General features: G+C 50.0%; 1 protein-coding gene across 1 annotated transcript; it reads left to right on the top strand.

The window, feature by feature from the left end:
• The first annotated feature begins 431 nt into the window (after window positions 1-431).
• On the top strand, window positions 432-8,706 carry SELENOM (selenoprotein M). The gene is made up of 5 exons (XM_056859214.1): window positions 432-554; window positions 4,192-4,227; window positions 5,766-5,800; window positions 6,934-7,012; window positions 8,401-8,706. Exons 1-5 carry the CDS (start codon window positions 432-434, stop codon window positions 8,593-8,595), a joined length of 468 nt encoding a protein of 155 aa, XP_056715192.1. The 3' UTR covers window positions 8,596-8,706.
• Window positions 8,707-11,635: the final 2,929 nt, after the last annotated feature.

The raw sequence follows: 11,635 nt of genomic DNA on the forward strand, positions 1-11,635 counted from the left end.
GGGCTTGCCGCTCTTTGGATGCACCTTTCCCCCATCCCAATTCTCAAAACTCTGCCTGGGGGCTGATGGTTGAGTCTTGAGAATTCGGACGGGGAAAACGCGCATCGAGAGCGCGGCAAACCCAAGGCCAAACCTCCCGGGCATCAATGGCCATGGCGTATGAAGTCCCCAGCGCCGGTGGCCCGCGTCTGCGATGGGGCGGGGAGGCCCGCCGGCCAAGGGGGAGAGCCTCTCCAAAGCAGCCTGTCGCGGCGACGCCCCTCCCGGCCCCTGCCGGGTCTGGCTGGGCGCGGCTGGCCCGCCTCGGTCCTCCTTCCCGGGGCCCCCGCCTATCTGACGTGGCAGCCGCCCTCCGAAGCAGCTGCGCCGGGAGGGAAGGAGGGAGGGGAGTCCGCTGGCGCGCCCTGCTCGGCCGGCCTGGAGCAGCCGCGATGGGGCGGCCGCGATGGTGGCTCCTGATCCCGCCGCTCCTCTGGCTTCTCCTGCCGGGGCCGGTGCGGAGCCTCGGAAGCAAGCGGAGCCGCCCGGAGGGCCTGGCGCGGGGCAAAGTGGAGGTAAGGCCGGCCCGCCCGTCCCGTCCCGTCCCGTCCCGTCGCGCCTCCTGCAAGCTAAGCTGCCCCGTTGACGCCCGGGAGGATTGGCCTCGGGTTGGCCGCTCTCTCTCGGACTACTGCTGGATCTCTCCAGGGCTTTGTCTAGACCCCCTTTGAAACCCATCTTCAACGGTTGCCACCACCCCACTGCGTGGCAGTTAATGCCATACATTAATTGTGGGCTATATAGAGAAGTACTTCCTTCTGTCGCTCCTGATCCCATTGCCCATCATTTTCATAGAGGGAAATGGTTTCGTTTGTTTGGACCGCCACAAGGCCATCCCCTATAAGGGTTTCCCCCTTCCCGGTTCTCAGAACTCTGCCTGGGAGCTTCTTATGGAGCTTTGAGAATTTGGAGGGGGGAAACGTGCACCCAAAGAGTGGCAAATTTAAGGCACAAACCTCCCGTGCCTAAACGGCCCTAGAGGTTAGGGAGCGCAGGGATCGAGGGAGGCGAAAAAGGTGGAACGTGAATCGGTCCCCTCGGTCACCCAAGAGCGCGTGCAGAGTGCCTTTCCAGCGCTTGGGGAAAGGCTCCCGGGTTCGAGCGGCGCGCGGGGCTTGGATGAGCGAAGCCCCCACCTCTGGGCTTGAGCGAGAATCCGTGACGGGCTCCTTTGAGGGCTGGGCGCGGATTTGGAAGAAATGTGGAATTGCTTTTTTTTCTGAGCCTGGGGAAGACGGCGAAGTGCGATAAAAAGAGTGCAGATCAGGGCCGCGGGTGAAGTACGAAGACGGCCTGTTGGACCATCAGCCCCGGCCCCCCTCAAGCTTTTCCAACAGGGAAGGGAAGGTCACCTCCTGCTGTAGCCTACATCTGCCATATGGCATTCAGAGAGACACTGTTTATGTGCACAGTTGCATTTAATGATGGGGAGGTACAGAAATACTAGGTCAGGATTATAGGGAAAGCTCAGAAGATGAGGAATGCCCTGTTTTCTCATTTTACTAGGCCTCTCCATTGATTTATTAAAAGCACTTATATAACATTTTCACTTTCTGGCTCAAATGGGCTTAGACCCATTTTGGAAAAACAGTATCCAAATGGGGGGGGGGGGGCTCCCTGAGAAGTTTTTTAAAAAGTTTGTTGCCACTCTTACTGGTCGGCAATAATCCTTCTTGGATTGTTGTATAAGTAGAGTCTTTTTTCCTGTGATTGTAGCATCTTTCCCCTTGCCCAGCTGTCGCCTCTGCTAATACAGCTGCCTCCATGTAAGAGTTACATAAGCAAATACACAATTCCATGTCTGAAAGAGTGTGCAATCTGTGTTGGAACAGCAGGATAGGTGGTCCACATGAAAATGAGATGCTGTAATAAGGACCCTGACCTGGATGACAAACCACCTCTGAATGTCTCTTGCCACAACAACCCTATGGGGTTGCCATAAATTGGCTGCGACTTGACACCACTTTCCACCAACAGCTGGCATGGGTATAAAAGTTCTGAGAGCGTGCGGAAGTCAAGGGTGGGCATGCAAGCTGGATTGGAATGAGGGAATATGGGCCCCTAAGAATGGGCACAAAGAATCAGGGTGAACATAAGGGGGCGCAAAGGTATAGCTCGGGGGCTGAAAGTCAGGTGGCAATCATGGGGAGACACAGGAAGGGAAATACAGGCCACAGGAAATTCCAGACTCTAAAAGGAACAAAATGCAAAACATTCCTCCGAAGGTCAGGTGAAATTGGAAGTATATCCAGCTTTTTTTATTTTGATTTGCCTATTTCCCTTTCCAATTTTAGTTTTTTTTTTAAGAGGCTATTTCTATAAACAACAGTTTTGTGCCTTCTCTAAATCATTCATCAGTTTGATAGGACCAGTTATTGGAACCACACATTACCTGCTGTGTTGCAGTGGCAATTTATTGCTCTGTGTTTTACTTGGTTTGGGTCTATTAATAGGTGGCCTTGGAAAATAACAGCAGCTGGTGGCAACTCCAAGGGGTGTCAGATGGAGAGAATTGTATTGGCCACTGGAGCTGTTTTGCCAGCCTCAGAGGCAGGTTCTGCAATGGCGAAAGGTTGCAGGATTGCTGGAGATTGCGACGAAGAACACTGCAGGGTAGAGGAATTGCAAGAAACAACAAACAGCATTGGCCTGAGATATTCTGGGGCCTGAACCCAAATGGCACCCTAGAACAATCCTGCCAGCGAACATGGTGTTTAATCTGCTGGGAAATTCTCCAGCACAGACTCCACTGAAATAATTTCCATCAGTTCTTGTAGGTTGTCCGGGCTGTGTGACCATGGTCTTGGTATTTTCTTTCCTAACGTTTTGCCAGCAGCTGTGGCAGGTATCTTCAGAGGATGCTGCTGGCGAAACGTCAGGAAAGAAAATACCAAGACCACGGTCACACAGCCCGGATAACCTACAAGAACCAATGAACTCTGACCGTGAAAGCCTTCGACAATAATTTCCATCAGGCTTGTGCAAGAGAAAGACCCAGTATTTTGTTCTGTGGCCACGGGCAGAACTCAACTTGAGCTATTTTTATTTATTTCTTTTTATTACCTAAAAGAAGACATAGAAAACTCATGATATATATATTATGGGGGGAAAGCTGAATACACATACAAATTATATCAGTTGAGCCTATCTCAACAACACCCAAAATCACCATGTTCAAGCATTTGACAATATACCTCTACTTTTTCTCCCAGTTTAACCTTATTCCAGTTTAACCTTATTCCAATAATCAGTAAAAGGTCACCATCTCTCAAACTCAACTTGTGTAAGCATCTTTTTTTCTCTTAGGTGTTTATACACTGAAATTTTATCCATAAGCATAATTAAACCAACATTTCTTTAACCCATCCTCTCTAGGAGTTACTCTCATTTGCATTCAGTTGCTTAACAAATAACCATATTTGTTTCAAACTTTTTGTCCATCTGTCCTGGCAATATCAGCATTGAACCGTATGGCACTTAACTACCTACTGTTTTGGTAGCTATTCTGCATCTATCTTGTGAGAATTTTTTCATCCCTGGGGCAATCCCACCATATATGCAGGAATGTCCCTTTCCTTTGAGAGCAACTCCAGCATAGAATCATAGAGTTGGAAGGGGCCATACAGGCCATCTAGTGAAGTCCATCCCCCTGCTCAATGCAGAATCAGCCTAGAGCATTCCTGACAAGTGTTTGTCCAGCCAGTGAGGGGGAGCTCACCACCTCCCTAGTAGTCAATTCCACCGTTGAAGAACTCTTAACTGTAAAAAACTTTTTTCCTAATATCCAGCTGGTACCTTTCTGCCCATAATTTAAACCCATTATTGTGAGTCCTGTCCTCCACTGCCAACAGGAACAGCTCCCTCCCCTCCTCTAAAGTGACAGCCTTTCAAATACTCAAAGCAATCATGCCCCCCACACTGATTCAGCAATGTCTGAGGTGTCACATCTCAGTGCACCCTGGGAAATGAAGTCCTCAGAGTATCTGGCACATTGAGGACTACATTTCTTAGGGTGCATTGAAACACCTGGTGAAGTAGAAGCCATTCAGCAGAGAGTTAGAAAAGCAGATACCTGTGCACAAACTGGCTGTGTCTGTGAGTTTGGAGGTATGCACGTGCCTCACTTTGATGCTGTGTTCTGTTCTTTCACAGTCTTGCGGAGGATGACGATTGAATCGCTTGAAAGAGGTAAGCATTGCTTAAGCTTCTTGGTGGTTTGACTTGACAGCTGGTGCAACCCAGTGGCTAGGTGAAGGAGGATGAGCAGGGAAGTCCCTGGTTCAGACCTTTCCTCGGTCCATTAATTCACTAGCTGGTGGCCTTCGGCAAGTTAGCCTCCCCCGCACACACACAATAGAGGTAATAATGCTGGCCTACCTTACTGGGTTGTTGTAAGGATGGATATTTTATTCAGTAGAGTTTTATCTCACCCTTCCTGTAGAGAGCTTAGAGTGGTATATACGGCTTGCCCTGCCACATTTTATCCCACAGCAGGCGGAGAGAAGTGCTCTGAGCAATCGAAATGGTTGCTTAAATGCTCACTATTATTAATTGGGAAGTACCTTTGCTCATTCTCCCAATTTCTCCAAGAGCAGGTGAGGGAAAAAACTGCATGTGCTTCAGTTCACACCAAGTCCAGGTGCAATGTGATGTGATCCTCATTAAAATTATAGTCAGTGATTATTAATACCACCGCCTGCACATCACACTTTACAGAGCAACAGAAACACCCCCCAAAAAGCCCAGACCAGAATGCTGCTGCCTTTTTTGCCCAGCCGCCTTCTGAAGATCCTTCTCCGCTGCCAACGTGGCACTCCATCCTGTTGATCTAGCATGAAGCCATGTCTTGTCTTCGATTCCCCCATCTCTTCCTTAGCACTTTCTCCTATTCAAGGCACTTTTCTGTATGCAACACAGGTCCTTCCATAGAGTCTCCCTTGACCAAAGAATTGGTTGGTGTTCCGGTCATTCCCTGCCTTGGCTTTCTTCTCTCTTGCCTTTATTTTCAGTCTCCAGTTATCTCACTGCTGTCCAAATGCAGCCGCCAAAATCGTTCACTTCCCTTGTTGACTGGATGTGATTATGGCTCCCACCTTCACATCACTATGCTGCCAATGTACCCCTTCTGGTGTCCAGACGCCAATCTTTGCTTGCCTACAGTAGCTGCCCCACCTTGCCTTCTTTGCCCTCCCCCCGACAATTGGGTCCTTTGAACTCTTCCCTCCCTCGCTTGCCTCCAAGGCTCTTGCTTGTTCCTCCGTATGCATTGCTGGTTTTATGGGTCTTCCCCATTCTACCCTTGTGTTGGTTACCCTTCCTGTTCCCTACACTGTTGAAACTGAGACTGTTAAGTACTTTAGGAGCACAAACCAGTCTTTACTTTTGTAGCTCTGTAAAAGGCATTTTATGAGAAGACAAGAGTCACTGGAAAAGACAATCATTCTAGGAAAAGTTGAAGGCAGCAGGAAAAGAGCAAGACCCAACAAGGGATGGATTGACACTATAAAGGATGCCACGGACCTCAGTTTGCAAGATCTGAGCAAGGCTGTTAAGGATAGGAACATTTGGAGGACGTTGATTCATAGGGTCGCCATGAGTCGGAAGCGACTTGATGGCACTTAACACACACCCAACAGGCATTTATGTAGTGGTTGTATAAACATGATGATCACGGTGGACCTGTGCACCTTCGGGCTGATTTTTGCTCCTCCATCCCTTTCTCCTAGGTGAAGGCCTTCATCACGGAGGATCTCCCTCTTTAGTATCCTTCTCATACTCCGCTCTGGTAAGGGGTGGAGAACTGCATTCCTCTCTGGGGTCCCCTGGTCTGCCCTTGCTGACAGCCAGGTTGTTTCAGCACATTCGAGAGACTACAGAGCTGCTTGGGTGACAGGGGAAGAAGCCACTTGGTCAGCATTAACTCTGGAACAAAATGATACGTATTTTCTCTCTGTGTAAGCACACAGCCTTGTTTTGATATGTGAGAGAGAGGGGCGGATTGGAGGCAGTGTCGCAGAGAGTAACACGGGAAGAGAGGTACGAGGTTGGCATCTCACACCCTGAACTGAAGAATAACTACAGTAAAATCAGAAGCAGGAAAGTTACTCTGTGCCTAAAGAGACACATTTTGTACATGCATTTATGTAGATGTATTCTGCTACACTCCCCAGTGGGGACTCGAAATGGCATGTAGTATTGTTCCTCCTCCATTTGTTCTTCACAGCAATACTGAGGTATGTTAAACAGAGAGAAGAAGAGTTGGTTTTTATATGCTGACTTTCTCTATCACTTAAGGGAGACTCAGACCGGCTTACAATCACCTTCCCTTCCCTTCCCCACCACAGACACCCTGTGAGGTAGGTGAGGCTGAGAGAGCATGACTAGCCCAAGGTCACCCAGCTGGCTTCACATGCAGGAGTGGGGAAACAAGTCCAGTTCACCAGATTAGCCTCCGCGGCTCATGTGGAGGAGTGGGGAATCAAACCCGGTTCTCCAGATCAGAGTCCACCACTCCAAACCACAGCTGTTAACCATTACACCATGCTGGCCAGAGAGTGACTGGCCCACAGTTACCCAGTGAGCTTCCATAGCAGAGTGGGGATTCAGACCTGGGTCTTCCAGATCCTAACCTGACACCACTACACTATGCTGGCTCTCATCAAATAAACACATTCTAACTCTGTTTTGCACCTGTTTTGTACAATGGGGTGTTGGGGAGTGGGTGGGGGAGCCCCAGGTCATCCTGATGTTGTCCTTGGGCACATTTCTGCTAACTTCCTCCAGGACTGTGGAAATTGTACATTTAAAAAACCTGGTTAACTAAAACTGTGCGAATTGGCACAGAGGCGCCCACGTGTGCCTTCGGCAGGCAAGCTCCTTAACAGCTTCTTCCAGCCACAACCTTGTGATGAAGCACCTCCCTGGAGCTGACCCTGAACTCGTGCTGCTGAAATTCAAACATGAAGAGTTGGAGGTGAGAACCAGCTATGGGGTGGAGGCCTGGAATCCTGTGCCTCTGTCCCCCTGGGGTCTGGAACATGCCAGGTGGGGCTTTCTCGCTTAAAAGATACCTGGAGGAAGGCAAGGTTGAAGTTTGGAAAACAAAAGACTGATGGTGAATGGAGGGATGGAATTGGTTGCTCTTAAGGATTCAGGTCAGAGAAGATGAACACATGAAGCTGCCTTATACTGAATCAGACCCTTGGTCCATCAAAGTCAGTATTGTCTACTCAGACCGGCAGCGGCTCTCCAGGGTCTCAGGCTGAGGTCTTTCACATCACCTACCTGCCTTGTCCCTTTAACTGGAGATGCTGGGGATTGAACCTGGGACCTTCTGCATGCCAAGCAGATGCTCTTCCACTGAGCCACAATTTTTATATTTGGTTGTTTTTTATATGCCAACTTTCTCTACCTTTTTAAGGAGAATCAAACCAGCTTACAATCTCCTTCCCTACCTCTCCCCATAACAGACACTTTGTGAGGTAGTTGAGGCTGTGAGAGTTCGGAGAGAACTGTGACTAGCCCAAGGTGACTTCATGTGTAGGAACAGGAAAACCAACCCGGTTCTCAACATTAGAGTCCGCCACTCTTAACCACTACATCACGCTGGCTGGGTTGTCTATTGTAGTTGTTGTGCGCTGGTTGCAAACTTCAGCTTGGCTTTCATGGGAATGGGGGGGCAAGTTGCAAATGTATGTTGCAAAAGCAGGGGCCCAGCCTAATAAAAATCAGAGTTCATAATTTATTTAAGATTTATATATTTTGCTTTTCAGATTAACAAAAATGCTTTGAATCGAAGCCATCAATGTCCTGTTCAAATCTTTCCCCCTCTTTGATTAGGCAGAAAGCTAGTTTTAAAAAATCCAGAAATTGTAAGTTTGTTCATTGCTAAGTTGGGTAATATGGTAAGAGCCCTGTGGCGCAGAGTGGTAAGCTGCAGTACTGCAGTCCAAGCTCTGCTCACGACCTGAGTTCGATCCCAATGGAAGTTGGTTTCAGGTAGCCAGCTCAAGGTTGACTCAGCCTTCCATGCTTCCGAGGTCGGTAAAATGAGTACCCAGCTTGCTGGGGGTAAAGGGAAGACGACTGGGGAAGGCACTGGCAAACCACCCCATAAACAAAAGTCTGCCTAGAAAACGTCAGGATGTGATGTCACCCCATGGGCCAGGAATGACCTGGTGGTTGCACAGGGGACTACCTTTAAAATGGGTACAGCTTCCATCACTGGGTAACAGAAAGAGTTGGGCAGGCAGCAGTTTATAGGCTGCTGTGCTGGGCAAAAACCAGACGGCAGGTCCTGTAGTACCAGGGGGCGTACGCAAGGGCCAGCGATTACTCCTCTGATACGGGTTTATTTTGTAGAGAATTCCATTGAGCGACATGACCCGGGAAGAGATCAACCAGCTCGTGCAGGACTTGGGGTTCTACCGGAAGGAGTCACCTGACTCGCCAGTCCCTGAGGAGTTTCAGCTTGCTCCTGCCCAGCCCCTGCTCACCTCGGAGGAGGCGAAGAAAGACCCTGTGGCAAAAAGAAAGGGTGGTGCAGAAGACCTCTAGACCTGCTGCTTAAGAAAACCTCAGGGGTGGATGCCGGTGTCGGCAACACTCGGAAGACTGCCGGTGCTCCAAAACTGCACATATGTAGATGAGCCATGCACCAGGAAGCTGTTGTGGTACACGCAGGGCTGTGTGTCTCCAGACTCCATGGGAGGACAGAAAAGTCAAAGCAAGTAAGATTAGCTGTGGGATTCAAGCATTTAGCCCTTTATGGTTAGAGTATGTTGTTGATACCTGCGGAACTTATCAGAAGCCTCCTCAATGAGTTTTCCAACGTTCAGAGCATGGGCATTATTAGCGCTTGGCTCTTTTCCTGCAAGCAGTTAAGAACGGCAGATGGTTGTGTGCAAAATAAGAGAGTGAGCCCACACTTGCATAATTCATGCAGGTCACACAATCTCCTTTTTTTTTTGGTTGCAGACTGTGGATCTTTGGCGTGTGGGCGCAGAGTACACACAGCCCTGGCTTGCTGCCTGTTGTCTAGTCTAGGGAAAAATGCAACAGAGCTGTCTGGAAAAGCAGTACCCCCATTTGTGTGGGTGGGGGGAGAGGTCATCCCTCTGCCCCTTGAGGCAAGCCAGACCTTTTGCCAGCAGTCTTTACCAACCCGGTTTCTCTTCTTGCAAACAATGCCGAGCCCAGCATTCTACCCACATTCACAAGATGACAGTTCCGTCGCTCTGGCCTCCTTCCATTGTAATGGCCATGTGTGGACCACCTTTCCTTCCTGGTGCAGAGTATGAGCCTCTGTGTTCCCCCCCCCCCCCCGCAGCAATGCCCTAGCTGTATGGGACAGGATGAAGCCCTCTGCTGAAAGTTCTTGGAGCCGAGGGTGGATAGCAGCGTCCCATCAGGCTCTGGAGCATGGCATGCTGGAAAGCATAGGCAGCACCCCCCACAACACCCCCCCCAAACCTCATAAAGTGTGCCTAAAAACAGTAAAGCCTCCTTCCTCCTCTGCACTGGCATGTAGGTGTGATTTTGTGCTGTTCCTTTGGTGCAAGCTATGAATATATTGCTGGGCACAGGGGAGCCATCCCGCTCATATTTTGAGGTTTGCAGCAACTTCCTCTTCCTTCTAGGCCCCATCCCAGCCACTGACTATTAATCTGCAATGCTCTAGACAACTCAGGGTAACTTAGGAACCATTTCCTCCTGCTAGCCTCCATCACACAGTTTGACAAGAGTGACTGCGCGTGCCCTCTGAATGCCGCCTATTTGTGAAGCGCAGGCAGCAAGGAAGGCAATTCCCCCTCCCTGGCAGACACCCCAGAATCTCAGCCTGAGTAACTTTTGGACACATTCTGACACCTACCCCATTTTCGCCAGTCTTTGGGGCTCGGGGCTAAATCGGGAAAGGACCGGGAAATGAACCTTGTACAGTTTTATTCTGGGGGAGGGGGGTGCTTTTTGGTGCTTATTCCCCCAAAGCATTTGGGATAGAGTGGGCTATGAATCTAAACACTGCCATGTTCCACTACCACCCCATACCCTGATTCTGGCTATAGAATTGCCGCTGTATCCAAGTAAATGGCAGCAGGATAGGAAAAGGTGCAAGCCACACAGTCTTTAAAGCTGCCAAGTGACAGCTTGCTTGGACCAGGGAATCAATGAGTGCCCTGTTAAAAAAGGCCCTTTGTGTTCAGGAAGTGCTAAAGGAGGGATTTACAGCAAAGGGTAAATTATACACTTACCAGAATCAGCAGATAAAGCTTTCCCTACAGGGTCTCACTATGGAATTATTGCAGGGTAAATCTTCCCTAAGCATGCACAGAGCAAAACTACTATCAAGGAGGAAGAGTTCAGAGTCTAACCCTTCCTATGATGTCCATTTCTTACTTGTGTGTGTGCGGGGGTCACTTTCACGGGGGAGCATCCAAGCAGGAACTTTCGGCCTGAAGCAATGTAATCCAGTAAAAACAAAAACAGCACTGGCCTTAAAGAGGAAAGGGTGCTTGAGAAAGTGCAACAGAAGAGACCAGCAATTGGAAAACCGTCTATCCAAACTTTTATTGTTTCGTTGGTGCTGAAACAGACGTTCTTGTGCTGATGGTGTAAAGGAGGTTACAATTCGGCTTCTGGCCAAGCAGTGCGGCTGAGGGCTGGCTGGTAGAGAGGTGCGGGGAGGAGGAGCCCAACCAGTTATTCTGTGACCCTGACAGCTCAGCCATTTTTCGACACACAGCTGGCTGCCCATCAGTCCCGAAAGACTAACCCCCTTGGGGAGGGGGAGAGAGAGCTTGGGCGAGTGGCCTCAGAGCATCTGGCTGGGGACGGCAAGGGCTGGAGCATCCAGAGGAAGACACAAGTGCTTGAGGGGTGCAGGCAAGGCGGCCTGTCCTTCCCAGTGACACACCGGGCACAGAGCTCAGCCCTGGTGGGGCCTGCGGTCAAGATCATGCCTGCAGAGCTCAGCATGCGTGAACACACCACAATCAGTGAGCATCGGAGGGGGGGGAAAGACCATTGGTGGCTATTGTCCTTGGCCTAGATAGCCCAGGCTAGCCTGACCTTGTCAGATCTCAGAAGCCAAGCAGATCCAGCCCTGGTTAGTACTTGGATGGGAGAGCACCGGGGGAAGTCCAGGGCTGCTATGCAGAGGCAGGCAATGGCAAGCCACCTCTCAGCACCTCTTGCCTGGAGAACCCTACAGGGGTCATTATAAGGCAGCTGTGACTTGACAGTAATGATAGCCAAATGGGCTCAGAGGCAGAACATCTCTTGTTGACTGCTCCCAGCACCTCCAAAGAAGGGCTGTGGTCTGTGGTCCCTACCTGGGGCCCTGCACCTGTTGGAAATGGGATGCTGGACTAGATGGACCAATGCAGCCGGGCTGCAGAAGGGGAACAGGTGACAGGAGCTGATTTGGGGATGGGAACTTGTCCAGTGGCACAATTGGCCGGGCAAGCGGCCTCGCGTTGTGCGCAGAGTCTGCCCTTTCTTCCCCACTGTAATGGGAAGGAAAGGCTGCCACTTCTCTCCCTTAGCCACTACTTGATCCTCTATCAGAACCAGAGGGCCCGGCAAACCCACTAAAGCC

This window comes from Euleptes europaea, chromosome 13 (assembly GCF_029931775.1).
Source record: "Euleptes europaea isolate rEulEur1 chromosome 13, rEulEur1.hap1, whole genome shotgun sequence".
In the NCBI taxonomy this organism is placed as follows: domain Eukaryota; kingdom Metazoa; phylum Chordata; class Lepidosauria; order Squamata; family Sphaerodactylidae; genus Euleptes; species Euleptes europaea.